The sequence below is a fragment of the Jaculus jaculus genome, chromosome 10 (assembly GCF_020740685.1).
Source record: "Jaculus jaculus isolate mJacJac1 chromosome 10, mJacJac1.mat.Y.cur, whole genome shotgun sequence".
NCBI classification, from domain to species: Eukaryota; Metazoa; Chordata; class Mammalia; order Rodentia; family Dipodidae; genus Jaculus; species Jaculus jaculus.
In genome coordinates, this window is record NC_059111.1 from 116206820 (window position 1) to 116227966 (window position 21147).

General features: G+C 50.2%; 1 protein-coding gene across 3 annotated transcripts in view; it reads left to right on the forward strand.

Annotated features, from left to right (window-relative positions):
* Positions 1–21147, forward strand: part of Prkag2 (protein kinase AMP-activated non-catalytic subunit gamma 2) — a 272478-nt gene that overhangs the window by 158383 nt on the left and 92948 nt on the right. For all 3 annotated transcript variants that reach the window (XM_045160311.1, XM_045160312.1, XM_045160313.1), the window contains one exon: positions 10961–11172. In XM_045160311.1, the coding sequence (XP_045016246.1) occupies positions 10961–11172 (212 nt within the window). The remainder of the gene's footprint in view (positions 1–10960; positions 11173–21147) is intronic.

The window sequence follows — 21147 nt, forward strand, 5'->3', positions numbered from 1 at the left end:
TATTATCAAACATTTTTAGCATCTATAACCAACTGTATAGTCTCAAACCTTAGGCCAAGTTAATGCAAGAATCAAGAGCGAGCTCAGGAAGAGCGGGAGACAAAGCTTTTGGGACGGACAGACATCTCTGCCCTTTTGCAGGTGGGAGGCAGGTACCAGGAAGGCCAGACATTTTATCTTTCAGGAAGTAGGTGACTGCAGCTTTCACAGCAAGGTCTCTGAGCAACCAGCTCAGAGCAGGAAGGAGCAGGGGGACTTGGAAGAGCTGGTCAGTGGCTGTGTGACCAGTGTCTGGATACAAGGCACAATTCAGGGATCCTAGGCATGGGGCCTTCCTTGGCTATAGGATGGATGCTTTCCATCAGAGACCAAGACCAAGCAAGGAGAGTCACATCTCTCTCACAGAAAGGGTCTCTGAGAAGAGCACCGGGGAAACTGAGGAAGTTGGGTGATAGAAGCAGTTCCTAAACTTGTCTCTACACTTGTCTAAACTGGGCTGCTGGGGCAGGCGCTGTGGCTCAGCAGGCAGAGCGCTTGTCGAGCATGCACAGAGCACTGTACTCGTGTTCTCCGCACAGCATCAAACCATGCATGGTGGTGCCCTCCTAATCACCAAAGCACCGGGGAGGTGGAGGCAGGAGGACCAGAAATCCAAGATCGTCCTTGGCTACATAGCAAGTTGAGTGCCAGCCTGGGCTACAAAGAAGGGAGTGAGGGAGGGAAAGAAAGGGGAGAGGCAAGGAGAGGGAGGGAGAGAAGAAAGACAGAAAGAAGAAATGGAGAGAAGGAGGGAGGGAGGAAGGAAGGAAGGAAGGCAGTCAAGCTCAGACCTCCAAGGTCTAACACAGCCTCACTCCATCCAGGTATCCAGGGCCTGGCACACAGATAGTCACAGCTCAGGATGAGTCTTCCAACCACTCAGGCATGGAGAGAATGAACCGAGCACATCTCAACGGTAGCTTAGATACCCTCTCCTCAGTGTGATGCATTAAACTCTTTAGCATAGAAGTTGGGAGCGCCCTAGACCAATGGTTTCCAGTTAAACCTTCCTGTGAGGAATAAAGGAAGACTGCTTCCAAAATTTAGTGGAAATAACATAGGATCTCTTCAGAGAACTTTGATTCAGAGCTTAGCACGGATCATCACCAGCTTGGGATAAGCCCAGGTCACACATGCCCTGGAGAGCCGCCAGCCAGTCCTCCTCAGAACAGAGGGCAATGGCTGTGCGGGCTCACTCCCAGGAACATCTCAGACTGTGGGGGCTAAGAGGTGTAGCCCTTTCCAAGTCAAGTTGGAGCCCAAGAGAACTTAAGAGACAAAATTGGTTTCTTAAAACAAAGGAGGACCTACAAGCCCACCACCAGAGCTCAGACCTCAGGGTCAGGCCTGCACCCAGGAGTTACTGGGGTCCCAGGTTCTTGACCCAAATCTCTGTGTGATGCGGATTCTTATGCCGTTAGACACGGGGCACAGGCCACCTTGGGTTCTTTCTCAGCTCCCTTGGCATCCTCTGAAGGCAATGCAAGAACTAGAGAAGGGACCCACTCCAGGCTTTCCGTTTGGGTTATCTGCCTAGCTGGTACCCCTCTCTCTCTTGAGCATCCTGCCCTGTTGCCCCATGCACAGCTCCAGGTCAGTTCCACTCTGGAAAGCACCAGCCAGGCAATCACTGTGCTAGGCAGAGAAGAGGTGACCTGTGTTTCTTAGAAGTTACAGATGAAGTTCACCTGCCGCCCCACCGGGGCCACAGCTGTGTGTCCTGGGGCATGGAGCCTTGCCACCCAGATAGAGCCTGGCTCCAGTCCAACCACCTTCCTGCTAAATATGCTGAGCCACACCCTCCAGTCAGTGTGGTGAAGCTAGGAATGCACTCTGTGACCTAGAAAGGGCCTGTTAGCCAGCCCTGGAGCGCTGGGTTTGAGCCACTGGTCTCACTGCCCTCAGCCCTGGGCAGGAGCACACTGGCTTTCAGTCCACAAAGCATACTACTCGGGAACCTCGCAGAGCTGCACAGGGCAGAACCAGTGGGCACACCAACATCAACCAACAATCACTGTTGGAGGGAGGAGGGAGGGCCTGGGAAGATGGCTTAGTGGGTAAAGTGCTTGTCACCCAAGTCCAGGTACCCGAGTTTGAATGTCCAGACCCCCATTTAAAAGCCAGAAACCATCGTGGGCTTCTGTAATCCCAGCATACTGAGTGCAAGGTGAGAAGTAGGAACAGGAGAATCTCCTTGCAGATCAAGGACTAGCAAACCTGGTCGGCAATGTAGCAGTAAAAAGCAAACAAACAGCGCCGGGCGCGGTGGCACACACCTTTAATCCCAGCACTTGGGAGGCAGAGGTAGGAGGATCGCAGAGTTCGAGACCACGCTGAGACGACATAGTGAATTCCATCCAGGTCAGCCTGAGCTAGAGTGAAACACTACCTTGAAAAACCAAAACAAACAAACAAATAAACAAAGCGCCAAAAAGCTAAAATGAGTGAAAGAGACCCTGCTGAAAGAAGTGGAAGGCAAGGACTAACACTGAAAAGCTGGCCTCTGCCTCCACGTGTGCCCCATGATGCACACGCAGATACACACACACATAGTGCAGGGAGGTGTCAGTACGAAGTGAACGGGACAGTGGGTCAGTATGCCAGGTCCTCCCTTGGGCCTCCCGCTTTCCCTCGGAACCTTACCTCCTACAGTGCCCTACATCTGCAGCACAGGGGGTGACCAGTTAGAGGAACGTTCCAGAAAGATGGGACACAAAGTTGGTCAATTCTGAGATAACATTTATCCAACAAACACATAGTCTCAACCAGATGCTAGCCAAGCCCCGGGCAAGCCTGCCAGCTCAGCCTTGTCCTGCACCGGCCCCAGGTCCTTAGCACGGCAGTGCAAGGACAGCAACCCTTGAGAGCAATGGCCTTTCATTTTGAGATTGAAGACGTGCCTCACTTGGAACAGGAAGCAGGAAGTGCTATTGACGTGGTTGAAGTGTCTCCCACCTCTTCTGCTTTCAGCACATTCTCCTTGTCACTTGTTTTGTTTTGTCTTCAAATATTTTGTTTATTTATTTATTTGAGAGAGAGGCAGAGAGAAAGGGGCACACCAGGGCCTCTAGTCACTGTAAATGAACTCCAGACGCATGTGCCCTCCCCTTGTGCATCTGGCATACATGGGTCCTGGAGAATCCAACTGGGGTCCTTAGGCTTCGCAGGCAAGTGCCTTAACCGCTAAACCATTTCACAGGCCCCTCCTTGTCATTTTTGATCTCAGCTCATAACATCAATACAGGCTTGACTTCTTGATGAAAGGAGTGTGAGGAAATCACGTGATAGTAGTTCCCACTTAGGATTTCTGAGAAAGTCACACAGGCCAGGGCTCACTTCTGCCCAGTGGCACCTCTGTGTTCCCTTCTCAGCCACAGCTCATGCCACTCCAGCCAGCCAGACCCTGTGAAATCAGCAGCCCATGGCTCCCTGGTGTCTGGAGCCCCTTGCCTGGTGTTTTATTGGCTGCCAGGGGCCAGTCTGTTTGCTCACTGAGCCTATTCACAGGGCCTGATCATGGCCAGAAAAATCAAAGGCATTGTTCATTCTTGGAGCTGACAGCAACCCTCAGCGAAGTCCTTCAGGAGAATTTACATGTCTGAGAAGAGTTTTTACATTGATTTTTTTTAACGTCTTTGGTTCTGTCTCTTGGTGACATCCAAATTGTTGTCAAGGAGTCTGGGAGCTGGGGGTGGAACAGAGCACCTAGGTATAGCCTCTGCTGTTTACTGAACAAGAAATGATGCATGAAGGCTGCGAAGGTGGCTTCGTTGGCAAAGTGCTCATCTTACGAACATGAAGATCTGAGTGTGATTCCTTAGAACCCATGTTAAACAGCCAGGCATGGTCCACGTGTGGTGGTGTACGCCTTTAATTCCAGCACTCAGGGGGCAGAGGTAGGGAGATTGCCATGAGTTCGAGGCCAGCCTAGGACTACAGAGGGAATTCTAAGTCAGCCTGGGCTAGAGTGAGACCCTACTTTGAAATAAGCAAGCAAACAAACAACAGCAAAAAAAGAAGCCAGGCATAGTGGTCACCCATAATGCCTGCACTGAGGATGTGGAGACAGGATCCTGAGCCAGCCTTTGCCTAAGTGGTGATCTCCAGGACAAGAGACCCTGTCTCACAAAAGTAGATGGGAATTGGAGAGATGGTTTAATGGTTAATGGTTAAGGCACTTGCCTGCAAAGCCAAAGGACCCAGGTTCGATTCCTCAGGAGCCATGTAATCCACAAGGTGATGCATGTGTCTGGAGTTCATTTGCAGAGGCTGTAGGCCCTGACACGCCCATTCTGTCTCTCTCTGCCTCTTTCTCTCTCTCTCTCTGTCCCTCTTAAATAAATAAATACTTTAAAATGTAGCTGGCACCTGAGGAATAACACCTGAGCTTGTTCTGGCTTCCGCACACAGATGTACATGCGCCCACACACATGGGTGCCCCCCCACAGGACCACGCACACACATGACCACGCACACACATGCACAGAAAAAGAGGATGAATAAGTAAGTAAACTTCCCCTGGTCACCACTCCTTCATCTGAACTACGGACAGCCAAGAAGCAAATGGCATGAGAGAGTGTGGCAGCATCCTGCACAGCAGGCCCTGGTGCTTCTGGGCACTACCCACCAGCAGCACTTTTTTAATTCCAGAAAGGTTCTTCCTGTGTAGCCTACACTAGACACCTAGTCCCTGTGCATGCACACATGGGTATGGAATTTCACCTGTCCCTTAACCCCGCAAATTTCCCTTCCCTCTGTGCTACAATTTGAATCTGGAATATTCTCCCAAAGGCACAAGTGTTAGAGACTGGATTCCCAACTTGGCACTGCTGGGAAGCCATGGAAGCTTTAAGATGTGGGGTGCAGCGGGGAGGCTTCCGTCGCGAAGGCACACGTGCCCTTGAGAAGGACTGTGGCCCTCAATCTCTGCCCCTCCTCTGTCTCACACCCTAGCCATGAGGTGAGCAGCTGGGTGCTGCCCACACTCTTGCCATGCCATGCTGCCACAGGCCCAAAGCAACAGAACCTGGGTTGTGGATTAAAACCTCCAAAACTGTGAGCTGGGAGAATTTTCATCTCTTGTTAAGATTGTCTTGGTGTGTGTGTTAAAGTCACAGAAAGCTTCCTGGCACAGCCTTTGTAGTCACAATCCATCTGTCCGTCACCCAGGAGTCCCTGGCTGTGGATTGGAAGTGGGCTGGGTGGAAGACAGAAGCAACTCGTGGGCGCGGGGAAAGTCGTGGAGACTTGTCTTGAGGGCTCGAGAGTCACCCGGTCCCACCAGCAGCAGCACTTTTACCCCAGCTGAAAAGGCTCTTCTGCCCGCTCCTCACCGGAGCAGCTCAGCCAGAGCTGTCCTTCCACCTCCACCCTTCTCCTGGCCTCTGTTCCCGAAAACCAGCAAGGAATTTTCTCCCACCAGGATGTCCCTTACCCAGAAGTGACTGGACTTCCTCCCTGAGGAATGATGAAGGTGGATAGCTTCTTTTAAAGAAAGAGGAACAGACACATATATAGACAGAGACTAAGATGAAGAAATAGAGAGGGGGCTGGAGAGATGGCTTAGCAGTTAAGGCACTTGCCTGCAAAGCCTAAGGACTCATGTGCACCTCTCCAGGTCCCACATAAGCCAGATGCACAAAGGTGACCCAGGTATTCAAAGTCACACAAGTATACCGGATGGCACACACATCTCAAGTTTGATTTCAGTGGCTGAGGCCCTGGTGCACCAATTCTCTCTCTCTCTCTCTCCCTCCCTCCCTCAAAAAAATAAGATAAGATTTAAAAAATTAGAGAGGGCCAGCCGTGGTGGCTCACGTCTTTAATCCCAACACTTGGGAGGCAGAGGTAGGAGGATCACTGTGAGTTCAAGGCCACCCTGAGGCTACATAGTGAATTCAAGTCAGCCTGAGCTGGTAAGGCTGTACCCCAAAAAATGAAAAAAAAATTAGAGAGGAAAGAAGGAAGTGTGTTTTCTGCCAATGGACTGAGGATGACAAGGCCCTGGCTCTGTCTCTCATGGAAGCCACACATAGCTGGGGTTGGGGCCAGGGCAGAACACAGGCACGTGCTTAAAGGCTTAATTCACTAGTTGTTCATAGTAGAACAGTGTATGTGAAAAGACGTCTTTAGAATAGATAATCCATACCTGTCTTAGTATCTTTTCTTGTTGCTGTGACACAACAGCTGACAAAAGCACCTTAAAGGAGGAAGGGTCTATTTGAACACAGTTTGAGGGGATGCTGTCCACCATGGTGGGCAGGGCGGGCCACAGGAGCATAAGGTGGTTGGTCACATTGCAGCCGCAGTTACAAAGCAGAGAGATGCACACAGGTGCTCAGTTCACTTTTTATTTTTAATTTTTTGAAAAAAATTTTTTATTTATTTGAGAGAGAGAATGGGCATGCCATGGCCTCTAGCCACTGCAAACAAACTCCAGACACATGCACCACCTTGTGTGTCTGGCTTTACATGGGTACTGGGGAATTGAACCCAGGTCTTGAAGCTTTGCAGGCAAGCACCTTAAGTACTGCTCCATCTCTCCAGCCACCACTTTTTATTTTTATTTTTTCATTTTTAAAAATATTTTATTTGGGCTGGAGGGATGGCTTAGCGGTTAAGGCACTTGCCTGCAAATCCAAAGGACCCAGGTTTGATTCCCCAGGTCCCACATAAGCTAGAGATGCACATGGTAATGTATGCGTCTAGAGTTCATTTGCAGTGGCTGGAGGCCCTGGCATACCCATTCTCTCTCTCTCTCTCTCTCTCTCTCTCTCTCTCTCTCTCTCTCTCTCTCTCTGCCTCTTTCCCTCTCTTGCTCTCTCAAATAAATAAAATAAATAAAAAATTTTTAAATATATTTTATTTATTTGACAGAGAAAGAGGCAGATAGATGATAGTAGATAGATAGATAATGTGGGTGTGGCAGGGCCACTAGCTACTGAAACGAACTCCAGATGCATGCACCACTTTGTTCATCTGACTTTACATGGGCATTTGGGGAATCAAACCCAGGTCCTTAGTCATTGCAGGCAAGCGCCTTAACCATTGATCCATCTCTCCAGCCTCCCTTTTTACTTTTTTATTCAACCTGAGACTCCAGCCCATGGGATGGTGCCACCCACATTCAGGGTGAGTCTTCCCTCCTCAGTTCAACCTCTCTGGAAACACCCTGACCAACTCACCCAGAGATGTGTTTCCATAGTGATTCTAAATCCGGTTAAATTGACAGTGAACACGAACCGCCGAATGCCCACATGGAAATGGGGAAGGTATTCACTAAGCACCCTCCCCACTGGCTGTTCCCATCCCTGGAGACAGCTGATGTTCCCGGCTCCGTCCGGGAGGCCACAGGCATATGAAGATAGGTATGAACACTCTATATAAAAGTCTCTTTCCCTTTTTAAAACTACAGATGACTGAGGGCTCTCTGTTTCTCCTGCTAACATGCTGTCTTGCTTGAAGAAGATGAGGGCACTGTCCCCCTGCTGTAGGGCACCATTCAGCCATGATTCACTCCATCTCTTCTCTCCATGAATAGCTGGATCTCTGTTTCCAAAAGCAGCATGGTAATGCATAGCTGCAGACACCCCGCGAGGATACCACTGTGTCTGTGGAGGAGGCTCCCAGATACCAACCCAGGCACCCCTAGTTTTGACCGGTACAGCCAGCTTCCTCCACAGAGGCGTGTGCTCCTCTAGGCCTTGGGAAACACATGTGTGGATGTGGTCTGGGCCAGGAAGGCTGACCTGACCCTGGGTAGTCACAGCCTGAGGGAAGTTGTGACTGTGCCCGGCTGAGAATGGGCATGCGTGCATTCTGTCACAGCAAACCGAAGAGGAGCAGTCACAGATGGTTGGGGTCTGTCCCTGTCTTGACTCATGAAGACCCCAGAAGGGTTTGCTGTTGGTCCTTAGGAGTGGTGCAGGTTCCTTATCTTCATATGCCCAAGCCATCAGCTTCGTTGTGTATGCCAGCAGGAAAGTGCCAAGGGAGGGCCGTGTGTATGCACGCAGGAATGTGGGGGCGGTGGAGGGTGAGCGGGGAGAGCAGGCTTGTTCTGACCACACTGTGAGGGAGCAGACCAGCGCCTCGCGGAGGACTCTGACCCTGTGACAACCCTGAAGGATAGCCACTGTCCCTGGGGGTCCAAAGGACACAGAGGCTGTCCTGTCCTTGTTCCCAGCAGAGACCTCGGCAAGACCCAGCTACCTGAGCTTTGGGCTGGTGCCGCCAGTGCTCTGGCTCTGTGGGTATCTCTGGGAAACGCTGGTGCCCAAGGCCTGGCTGTCACTTTGTGACTCTTGTGCCCTTCCCCCCCCCCAACACATGCACCCTGTCCTCAACAGCCATATCAGACACTCTACTTTCCTCTGCCATTGTCCTTTTCCCAGCCTCTCACCTCAAAACAGACTTTGCCCTAATGACCCAGGTTCGATTCCCCAGTACCTACATAAAGCCAGATACACAAAGTGGTGCATGCATCTGGAGTTCTTTTGCAGTGGCTAGAGGCCCTGGCACACTCATTCATTCTCATCACCCCTTCCCTCTCCTTGCAAATAAACAAACAAGCTAATATATATATACATATATATATATACACATACATACATACATATAGTTTTGTTTTGTTTTAAAAGATAGGCTTTGCTTCTCAACGCTTAATGGGGAGGGGCTTTTCTTTTCAGATCATGGAGCTCTGCTGTTAGGGGCTCTGTGTTCTCCCACGTTTTGAACTCTACCAAGCACGGGCAGCATCAGAACCTTCCTGTCCCGTTGTTTCTACTCACACTGTCCCTGAGTGCAAGGCTGGGCTTTGGGCAAGCACCTTACTCGGCGTCACTCCCTGCTGTACAGAGGGGTCCCTGGCGGAGACATTCCTCTTTTAATGGATTACCTTCAAAGCCCTCACTCAACAGGGAATGTGTTCCACCCTTGGGCATGGAGGAGAAGGAACTGGAACTAACCTTTTGCCCTTTCCCGCTACACTTGCTAAACACCGTCCCTGCACCCATGTCAGCCGGGTGCTATGGGGCACAAAGGCTGCAAGCAGAGACTCAGAGACAGAGGGTGGCCCCGGCCAGGTCATGCATTGATCTGAGCGACAAAGGGAGGTGAGAGGGCTCCATGGTTTCAGGGTGGGGAGGTGAGCGCTGAGGAGCGGGAGGCTACACTGTATCTGGGGGCTGTGAGCCAGAGCGAGTACCTGGCCAGATGGGCATGGTGAGGGAGTCCTGGCACAGGGCTCAGTGGCCAGCCCATCGTTATCTAGGCCACTAGTAAGTAACAGCCCTTAATCCGCAGCCTCTGACACCGTTGGTTTGACCTACATAATCCAAATTTGAGCTGGGCGTGGTGGCGCATGCCTTTGATCTCAGCACTCAGGAGGCAGAGGTAGGAGGATCACCATGAGTTCAAGGCCACCCTGAGACCACATAGTGAATTCCAGGTCAGTCTGAGCTAGAGTGAGACCCTACCTCAAAACAAACAAACAAACAACAACAAAAAAAAAAAAACAAATTTGACTTTAAAATGTTCCTAACAATAAAATGTTCCCTTGTCAAGCAAGTCCGTGTCTGGTAGTGGGACTACATGGGCCTCCTCCACCTAGAGGAGTGAAACAATAGAAGTTGCTTTTCTGGGGCTCGGTTGACACAGTGCTTGCCTTGCATACATGAAGCCCTGGGTTTGATCCCAGCACCAATAAAACAGAACACAGTAACCCCAGCCTGTAGCCCCAGCACTGAGGAGATCCAGGAGGTCCAAGATCATCCTTGTCTGCACAGTGGGTTCAAGGCCAGCCTGGAATACATGAAACTCTGTGAATGCAGCTATGCATGCAAGCCTGCATACGTGCGTGCGTGCGTGTGTGTGTGGAGGCCAGAGGATAACCTTTGGTGTCATCCTCAGGAGCACAGTCCATTTCCTTAGAGACAAGGTCCCTCTACTCTGGAACTTGACAATTAGGCTAGATTGGCTAGGCAGCAAGCCTCAGGGGTCCACCTGTCTCTACCTTCCCAGAACTGGGCACGTGCCACCATACCTGGCTTCTTTAAAAAAGATATTTATTTAAATGAGGGAGGGAAAGAAAGAGGCAGATAGAGATAGAGAGAGAGAATGGGTACACCAGGGCCTCCGGCCACTGGAAACGAACTCCAGATGTGTGCGCTTGTGCATCTGGCTTACATGGGTTCTGGAGAGTAGAACCTGGGAACTTAGGCTTCGAAGGCAAGCACCTTAACCACTAAGCCACGTCTCTAGCCCACCTGGCTTCTTTATGTAGATTCTGGGCACAACTCAGGTCTTCATGCTTGCACAACAAACGTTTTACCAAGTGAGCCATTTCCCAGCCCCTACTTTGCACATAATTTTGTTTGTTGGTTGGTTTGCTTTTCGAGGTAGGGATTCACTCTAGCCCAGCCTGACCTGGAATTCACTATTAGTCTCAGGGTGGCCTCGAACTCATGATGATTCTCCTATCTCTGCCTCCCAAGTGCGGGGATTAAAGGCGTGTGCCACCATGCCCAGCTAACTTTGCACATTTTGATGGAACATTGTCTTAATCTGGTCCTTCACCTCTATCGTCATGTGACCAACGCAACATTGACCTTGGCCATATTGAACTGTCCGTGTAATTCCTTGCAATCCATCTCAACCAATACCACATCACAGTGTGAGAGGCAGCTCTGGTGACATTGGGACTGTGTGACCACCCTACCAAGAACCCCAGCACAAATTACCAGGGCATCCTGGTCTCAACAATTCTGAGAGTACAAAGGAAATTTTTCGGGCTCTTCCTCAGTATCCAGACTGCTATGAGTTGGCTATTGTTGGGGGGCTGGGCACTTGTAAGCTGAAGGTCCCCTCATTGTGCTCCTCTGGAGGGACCCCGTTACTAACAGGCTCTTGCACTTGCCCACAGCCTCCAGTGTCTCCTCTTCTCCATCGACACCCACCCAAGTGACCAAGCAGCACCCGTTTCCTCTCGAGTGCTACAAGCAGGAGCCTGAGCGCCTGGAAAACCGCATCTATGCCTCCTCCCCTCCGGACACCGGCCAGCGCTTCTGTCTGGCCTTTCAGAGTCCAACCCGACCCCTGCTGGCGTCCCCCACGCACCATGCTCTCCCGAGAACCGTAAGTTCTTTTTTTTTTTTTCGGACGGCACCTTCTCTCCGGCCAGGGCAGCGCGGGAGGGCGGCTGCTTCCCACACTGAGTGAGTCTGGCTGAGCCAGCCAAGGCCAGAGCTGAGACGTCTGACATTGTGGCTTATTTTATTGTAAGTCATAGACTGAGGGGGGAAATGGTGGGGACATTGCAAGCAAATGAGAATCAAAAGGAAGATGTCATTGGTCTTACTTGGGACATGACCGGGAAAATGTTCTGTCCCCTCCACTTCTGTGTGTGTGTGTGTGTGTGTGTGCGCGCGCGCACGCAGATGCATATATATGTGTGCACATGCAGATGGAGGCTAGAGGACAATATTCTGGTGTTTTTTCTCAGGCACTGTCTACCCTTTATAAAATATATATATATATATATATATATATATATATATATATATATATTTTTTTTTTTTTTTTTTTTTTTTGAGAGAGAGAGAGAGAGAGAACATAAACAGGGCCTCTGCCACTGCCAATGAACTCCACTTTATGCAAATGGCTTTACATGTGTGTCAAGGAATCGAACCGGCTTTGTGAACAAGCACCTTTAATGGCTGAGCCATTTCTCCAGACCCTGTCTACCCTGTTTTGAGGCAGTCTCTCACTGGCCTGGAATTTACCAATCAGCTAGATTGGCTGCCCAGCGAGCCCCGGGGAGTCTCCTGCAGTGCTGGGCTTACAAGTGTGTGTCTTTTTGCAGGGGGGCATGGGTGTGAGGAATCGAACAGGTCTTCGTGCTTGCAAGGCACACGCTTTACCAAATGGATGCTCTAATCTCCTCAGCCCCTCAACGTCTTAAAAACTTTATCCTTTGAAAGCTTTATTTGACTTTTCTTCACTGGTACACTAAAGTGAAATATCACAGTCAAGGCAAAAATAAGTTTTGCAAGGTTTTTGTTTCTGTTTTTGGGTTTTTTGTTTTGTTTTGTTTTTCAAGGTAGGGTCTCACACTTGCCCAGACTGACCTGGAATTCACTATGTAGTCTCAGGATGGCCTCAAACTCTCAGCAATCCTCCTACCTCTGCCTGGGATTAAAGGCATGTGCCACCACACCCAGCTTAGTTTTTTTTTTTTTTTAATAAGAGGTGTATTATATTCTAGAGTTTTAAGGACTGACATTACTTGACTTTGGGTGCATTCTTGGCAAGTCAGCCTTTCAGAAGGAAGGGGCACAACACGTCTTTGTGGCCATCAGAGGATTAGCTGAGGACATGCATGTTGAAGGAGGAGGCCAGCTTTGCCACACACCTGCACACCATCCATATGGACACAGTGGCCTGAGTGTAGAGCCCTCTCATGGAGGCCCGTTTAGTTGGTGTTTGGTACCACAGAGATCCGGCAGTATTCCTGCACCCAGGGAGGGCACTTCTACCTGGACAGAACCATTTCACCTGGTGGGCATGTTAGTTTCTTTCCTGGGGCTGAAGTACGTTTGGTCCTCTGCACCTACAAGGGATGGATTCCAGGACCCCAAGGATCCCAAAATCCTTGCGTGCTGAAGTCCCTTTGAGAAATGGCACAATTCTTGTGTGAAGTGTAAGCATCCCTTATGTCACACCTCGTGGACATGGGTAGTAGGATGTAGGCTCCAGGTGAAGAGCTGCTCTCTCACGTTGCCCGGGCAAGAAGCAAGAGGCACATCTGCATGGCAGATGGAACTTGGTTCAAATATTTTCAGTCCACTGTCAGCATCGGTTGAAGCCACAGCGCAGAAGCTGTGAATGAGGAAAGCCTCAAACGGAAGGGCTTTGAACAACACATGTGCACTGCCTCACGGTTCTGGGAGCCACTCCTCTCCCTCAGGGTGATGCCACGCTCCCTCAGGCTGATGCCACGCTCCTTCTATGTCTCAAAGACAGTCCTTTCTCTCCCAGCTACTCGCAGCCTGGCCATTTTCTGTTTTGGACCAGCTTCATTCCAGCCCCTGCCACCGTCTCCCCAGGCCGTCTTTGCTCTGTGTTTATTTGTACCCAAATTTCACTCTCCTGAGGACAACACCAGTCATATTAGATTAGAGCCTATCCTAATGGCCTCATTTTACCTGATTTCATCTACAGAGACCTTATTTCTGAACCATTCACAGGTACTGGGGTTAAAACAGCAGCACAGTTTTGCAGCGGACTGTAGTTCAAGCTATAATTTAAGTCATATTTGGGGGAGACAATGTGTTTGCTAAGCAGAGAGCATACCTTGACTATTCTTGTTCACTCAAGCATAGCTATGAGTATTCATTTAAACGGCAAAGGTCAAGCTACCAGGCATTGTGTCTGCCACCCAGAGCTCACACTCTTGCTGGCGACATGCCCAGGGCTCAGGCAAAAAGGCTAAGTCCGAGGGGAAAGTGGACGACGGAACCGCTAGTCCACAACATGCGAGGGAGGAAGGCAAGACCGGGCAATGAGGGCTCAAAGCCACGATACCCATGAGCTGAGCCCAGGGTAGTGGTAAGGACTCAAGTAAGCCGAGAAATGGAAGAAAACCTTCTAGAAAAGAAAATGAACCATGGCTTGTGTCTGGGGATGAGTTTCAGACACAACATGGGTGGACCCCAAGGACATCATGCTGACTGAAATAAGCCAGGTACCAAAGTACATGTGTGGAATGACCCCATAGAAATGTCAAGTTCATAGAGACAGGAAGGAGCATTTCTGTGAGTATGTGGTGTGTGTGTGCATGTATGTGTGCCCTGTGGCAGCGGGGCAGGGGCATTTATCTGTGGCGGCTGGAGCCGAGCGTTGAGTGCCCCACTCCGTCGCTCTTCTCTGGAGCTTGCAGTTTTCGTGAGCCTGGGCCAGTCCCTGCTGGCCACTTCCCTTGCAGGGCTGGGCTAACAGGTGCACACGGTCACACTCAGCTGCTCGGGTGGGATCTGGATTATCGCCTTGTCAGACTCCTTCAGGTCCTCAGGATTATGCAGGAAGCACCATTAACCACTGAGCCATCTCTTCAGCCCAAGAGTGACTTTTTTTATTTACATGTCACTGAAAACATCATACTGGCTATTTGGATAGTTGATTTGCCAGGAAAGATGGTCTCGTCACACTCACGTGGGTACGCCTTAACCTCTGAGCCATCGCTAAAGCCCCCATGAGAATGACATTATTTTTTAAGGTAGGGTCTCGCTGTAGCCCAGGCTGTCCTGGAATTCACTATGTAGTTGATCTTGGGGTGGCCTCAAACTCACAGTGATCCTCCTACCACTCTCTTCCTGAGTGCTGGGACTAAAGACATGAGCCACCATGCCCAGCTGACAAAAATTTTAATTATTTATTTATTTTGGGTTTTTGTTGTTGTTGTTGTTGTTTTTGTTTTTCGAGGTAGGGTCTTGCTGTATCCCAGACTGACCTGGAATTAGACTCAGGGTGGCCTCAAACAATCCTTCTACCTCTGCCTCCCAAGTGCTGGGATTAAAGGTGTGTGCCACCATGCCCAGCAAAAGTGACATTCTTTTTTTTTTTTTTTTTTTTTTTTTTTTGTTTTTCAAGGTAGGGTCTCACTCTAGCCCAAGCTGGCCTGGAATTCACTACGGAGTCTCAGGGTGGCCTTGAACTCACTGCAATCCTCCTACCTCTACCTCTGAGTGCTGGGATTAAAGGCGTGCCACCACCACGCCCAGCTAAAAGTGACATTCTTGATGGAGTGTTTCATCAAGAAGGTGAGAAGGTCTTGGTGATGAGTGGGGCGGGTGTTTCGTACCACTGTACTTACGTTATGCTTACAAATGACCCAGCTCTACTTGTATGCATTTTGTCAAAACAAATGAGTGATCCAATCAGGGCACAAAAGGCTGCACACTACAAGCTTCAGAAAATTAGTGGGATTGCCCAGGGCTCCCCACTTAGATTTTTAAACAGTAGGTTTTAAGAACTGAAAGAGGGTGTTCCCACAGGCGACCTGCTATTAACAGGCTCTTAAACCCACCTGTAGACATCATCCTGAGAAGGTTGCCCCCACCTGGAGCCACCTACATGTGACTTCTGTATCCATGACAATGGAGCCTTCGAAGTTCATTTACCATTGGGTTCTGTTGAGTGTCATGTGGGGGGGGGGGAGGCGGCATGCCAGCATCTCCTACCAGCTGCAAACGCACGCCAAACACATGCATCCCTTTTGCATCCAGCTCTACTTGGGTGGCTGGGGAGTTGAACTAGACCATCAGGCTTTGTGAGCAAGTACCTTTATCTCCCCAGCCCCTGGATGTCTTTTTATATGGTAAATTCCTCAGAAGCTTGACTGATCCCATTAATTTTGCTACCAGAATAATATTCATGAAAAAGTAGGAGTCACAAAGATTTCTGAGAACTGAAAACATAATTTATCTCTGTGTTTTGAAATAAAAACATACTTCCTGGGCTTTGCCACTAAATATGCCTTGCTGCGCAAGCCTGGTGACCAGAACTCAGTCCCCAGAACCCACATTAAACTGGACTCAAGTAGGTAACACACATCTATAATCCTGACATGTCAATGACAATGGGAGGCAGAGTCAGGAGAATCCCCAAGCTCAAGGGCAAACAACAAGAGAGAACCTGTCTCAAACAAGGCAGAAGGAGATGACTAGCAGCCCATGATTGTCCTGTGACCTCCATGTGGGCACCATGACCCGCTGTGCCCCCACACACATGTCACACACACATCACGTCACACACACTCTTCCCGTAAACCATGACCATGAAGATCATTTTTCTCACATCAGCTCCCACGAATTTTATTCTGAAACTGGAAAAGAACAGGGACAATTTTCTAGACTGTAGTGATAACATGTATTGGATTTTTTCACTTGCTCAGCAAATAAGTGTGCCAGGTATAGTGAGAGGATGCCATCTGGGAGTGGCACTTGGGCCACGGACAGTGTTCACTTTACTCCCCGCTTGGCTGGCAGCGCTGTGTACGGTACACGGGAGAGTTACTGTAAACATCACCGACTGAGCGAAGAAAAGAGCTTTGCCTGTGGTGGGGCGGGGGCCAGACAGTAAACCATGACCGTGGAGCAGTAGAACTTCCAGAACCTGCTGAGTTACGGCGGAGGAGCAGCCTGCCTTGCTGAGCGGAGGAGCCCAGCTCTCCCCTCTTCTGCAGAGAGGAGCACCGAGGGGCCTTTTCAGGCAGCCACCCTCGCTGGGGCTGGAGACTAGACTGTGTGTGGAAGGAGCACCGGCCCCAGCGAAAGTATGATAGAAGACAGCCAGAGGTGGAAAGAAAACAATAGTGTTAAGAACCAAAGAGCTCCTTGGTGCCTTGGTGGGAATGTTGCAGTCAGGTTCGCATTGCTGGCAGAAATCACTCAACCAAGAGCAGCTTGTGGGCAAAAGAGGTTTATTTTGGCTTATAGGCTCGAGAGGGAAGCTCCACGATGGCAGGGGAAAACGATGGCATAAGCAGAGGATGGACAACACCCCCGGGACAGCAGGAACAGGAGAATGTGCCCAACACTGGCATGGGGACACTGGCTATAATACCCATAAGCCTGCCCCCGGCAATACACTGCCTCCAGGAGGCGTTAATTCCCAAATCTCCATCAGCTGGGAACCTAGCATTCAGAACACCTAAATTTATGGGGGACACCTGAATCCAACCACCACAGGGAAGAATTGGAAGGAGTTGGGATGTGGCGAGTGATCAATTCAAGCAGAAAAGGAAGAATTGGGAATGATTCTAAATGTTGTATGTTGTACTGGGGAGATGAGTCAGTCAGTGCGGACCCTGCCTCGCAAGCCTGAGCTCAATCCCCAGTATCCACGTAAAGCCAGATGCACAAGGAGGTGCATGTGTCTAGAGTTCGTTTGCGGTGGCTAGAGACCCTGACATACCCATTCTCTCTCTGTGACTTCTCTCTCTTTCTCCTTGCAAATAAATAAATGGTTATTGATGCCAGATGAAGTGATTCAGAAGAATGTGTAGATGGTGAAGGAAAACCAAGAAAAGTAGACATTACAGGACAAGCAGAGGAGAGAGGTTCTGAATTGCCCGGAATGTGCACTGAAAAAGAAGCAAAGGGGCTGGGCATGGTGGTGCACACCTTTAATCCCAGCACTCTGGAGGCAGAGGTAGGAAGATCGCCATGAGTTCGAGGCCACCGTGAGACTACATAGTGAATTTCAGGTCAGCCTGGGCTAGAGTGAGACCCTACCTTGAAAAACAAAAACGAACAAACAAAAGAAGCAAAGGTGATGAGAAATGTGAACAACTTGCCATGGAACTCAAAGACAAGGCTGAGGTCACTGTGACCTTGCAAGATTACTATGTGGTCAAGGGCAGAAGCATCCTGTGAGTGGAGTGATTAAGGGGTGAAGATGTGGCATCTCTAGTGGGAACTTTAAAAAAAATTTTATTTATTTAATTGAGACAGAGAGAGGCAACTAGAAAGAGAGAATGGGCATGCCAGGGCCTCCAGCCACTGAAAATGAATTCCAGACACATGCGCCATCCTGGTCCTGGGGAATCAAACCTGGATCTTTTTGGCTTTGTAGAGAAGCGCCTTAAGCACTAAGCCATCTCTCCAGCCCTCTAGTGGGAACTCTTACAATGAATTTGCTATGGAGGTGGGGAGGAGGGACTGTAGCTGGAAGAATGGAGCTACTGGGGGTGGACTTGGACACCAAGTGAGAGCAAGAAGAAGGCGGCCGCTCACGTGAAGAGAGGGAAAGGAGCCATGTTCTGGTCCTGTTTCCTCAGAGGTGGAGCACACGTGGTGACAGTGTAGATAACTTCCAAAGTGGAAGATGGGAACCAGCGCTTTCCCCACTCTCTTCCCACGTGTTCACCATCTGACTAAGCCGACCTCTGCGGACCAATGCTCTGGGCTTGGGCGTTCTGATCTTGTCAGTGCTGACGCATGTATCCGTGGACACTCCCAGCTCTCCTGCTGTGCCTTCTAGGAATTTCACTCTATGTCCTTTCCTTTCCTTCCTTCCTTCTGTCCTTCCTCTCCCCCATCACTCCCCCCTTTGTCAGTATTGGGGATGGTGGAACCCAGTACCTCACGCATGCTAAGCAAGCATTCCACTACTGACCTGTAACCCTCAGCCCTAGCATTTCCTTCTTGAGTATGTATGCCTTGAGTTAGAGTCCCTGGGAGCAGTCTGAGCTGGGGTGTAGGGTACAAGTAAGTCTACTAAGGGAATGCTCTGAGAAAGAGGTGAGGGAAGGCAGTAAGGACATGGTCCCAGTTGAAATCTCACCTCCAGCCCATGACAGGGGAGCTCTTGTGCACATTAGCCCAGCTGTGGCCTTGCCAAACACAAAGAAGCTGGGCTTTGGTACCCTGTGCCAGCATGGGGTGCTGTGGGGTGGAGAGCTAGACTCCAGCTGTGCCGGATCCTGTCATCCCAGACGTACTCAGGTGACAGGTGTGGCCATCAGCTGCACCAGCTTGACACACCAAAGCCACTGGGAAGAATCCAGCACATTTTCCACCTCCTCTGTCACCCTGGCTGGCTCCTCACCCCACAGGAGCCAGGTAAGTACCTGTTCCTTTATTCCTGTATTACATGTCTCCCCAACTTCTAGCAACACCATGCGCCCGAACTCGCAATGCCCTGGGTCTACAGTCTGGGTCAGGCATCCTCCTGCCTTTGGACATGTGGAACAGGTGGTTTACTCTGTTCCGGTCAGTCCATGAATGACCGCTGAGAGCTGACCACAGACGCACCTACCACACTTGTTCACACAGCAGTGACAGGGTTCCACTGGAGAAGTCCATACTTCAAACTCACTGTGCAGCCAAGGATGGCCCTGAACTCTGGTCCCCCTGCGTCTACCTCCTGAGAGCTGGAGTTACAGGTGCCTATGTGGTGCTGGGGACTGAACCCAGAGCTTTGTGCATACTAGCAAGCGCTCTGCCACCGAAGCCACACCCCGACTTTGACCTTAGATCTTTGTAATATGGCCATATCCTGCCTCTCTCATCTCCCCCAGAGACCCATGAGGGAAATAGTTTAACTACTGTATTCTAAGACACCCCCCTTATTTGCAACGCATTGCCCCAGGCATCGAGAATTCAAAGACTGTTTGTTTGGGTTGTTTTTTTTTTTTTTCTCTTTTTGGTTTTTTGAGGTAGGGTCTCACTCTGGCTCAGGCTGACCCGGAATTCACTATGCAGTCTCAGGATGGCCTCGAACTCATGGTGATCCTCCTTCCTCTGCCTCCCGAGTGCTGGGATGAAAGGCGTGTGCCACCACGCCCAGCTCAAAGACGGTTTTGATAAAGGCCTCCTCTTGAGAGTCTCCCCAGCAAGGAGGGAATCCTGCAGAAGCAGAGCCCTGGAACTAAGACAGCTAAGGGGAGCATTCTGCCTCTCCTCTCCCAGAGTGGCAGAACTCACAGGTGGGGTATGTGCTGCTGAAGGTCCACGGGACACCTGGCCAGGTATCCAGCACCATTTCAGTCATAGGGGTATGAAACGTGGAAAGCTCTAGTAGCGTGGTACTTTTCTCCCTCCGTGACTATGAGCCAGCCCCTCACCAGGAATGACAGTGGCCATGGAAGCCTCCTCATGCATGTGCACACACAGGCATGCACCCCCACACATGTGTACACACAAAAAAGGAACCACCATGGGATATTTGTACACTCATGTTTGTTACTACACTAGTCAGCATAGCTAAGATATCCATCAGCCTAGATATCCATCAACAGATGAATGGATAAGAGAGATGTGTCCACACACAACAGAACTCCATCCAACCATGAAAGAAAATGAAATCTGATACTTGCAGGAAAATAGATTGAATGGGAAATTATTATATTAAGTGAAATAAGCCAGACTCAGAAAGATGAATGTCGATTTTCTCTCACAGGCTGATCTTAGATTTCAATATGTGTGTGTCGGGGGGTGTCCATGTGGAAGTGTAGGGCATGAAGCTACAGAGGGGATAAATAGGTCCTAAGGGAAGGTTGGAGAGGGTTACATGTGACATGACAGCGGAAGGAGAGTGCGGGGACAGGAGAGGAAAGTAAGGGCAAGGGTAAACAAAAACCATGTATGAAACTTGCATAGTGAACCATTACTTTATTATAAATAGCAACAGAAGGAAAGAAGAGATGGAGAGAACAATAGAGGGGGTGAAAGAGGAAGAAAAGAGAATAGAGGAGAAACAGACCATCGTGGTCAAGAGGTCAGAGCCAGGGGCAGAGCCAGGGGGCGGGGCTTGCAAAGAGTGACATGGCAAAGCCAGGGCCGAGAATGGCGGCGGCTGGTTGGCGGCACTCACTGTGATAAGGAGGTGGGAGTGGCTGTTGGGCTGGAGCAGGGCAAGGAAGGGCATTTCTGTGAATACAAGAGTGACCCGGGCATGGGAATGAGCTGGCAGAAAGGCCTTACAGGGTACAGGATCTGCTATCCTACTCTGCCTGATCCTCTGTTAAATGGAGGCATACATGTATTTGTGTTTGCCTCAAAGACGGTCGTGAGGGCCCAGTGAGATGAATCTGTAGTTACCCACCAAGGGCTCAGGAGCTGGCAAGTGCTGAAGACAAGCTTTGAACCCCAGCAGCTGGGCTCCAGAGCCATCTTCTAGAGAAGTCCTGGCTCCAGCCTCAGCCCCTCCATGCTATGAGGACTTGACCTCTTAGTTTGCATGCCTAATCGCAGCCTGGGCCCATAACTGATAGCTTTATTGGCGCTCCGCCACCCGCACCTGCCCCTCTGCTGTCTGTGCCGGCTCATGCCAGATGGCCGTGCAGAGCTTCTGCAGCAGACACCGCAGTTCCATCTGGGGCACTGTTGTATGACTTTCCCTGTGAGGTGTGAATAAGCATCTATTCACCCCATGTAGAGTAGCAGAGAAACCACTCAAGTCTAGCTTGGTGAGCCGGTGAATTCACCGGGCTTCCCTGGAGGAGCACGGAGGAGCCAAAGGCAGCGTCACCAAAACACCCATTCTGGGACCCGTGAAAAGCTGTGTCCCAGGAGCTTTCTGCTCAGCCTGCAGCTTTTAGGACCTTGG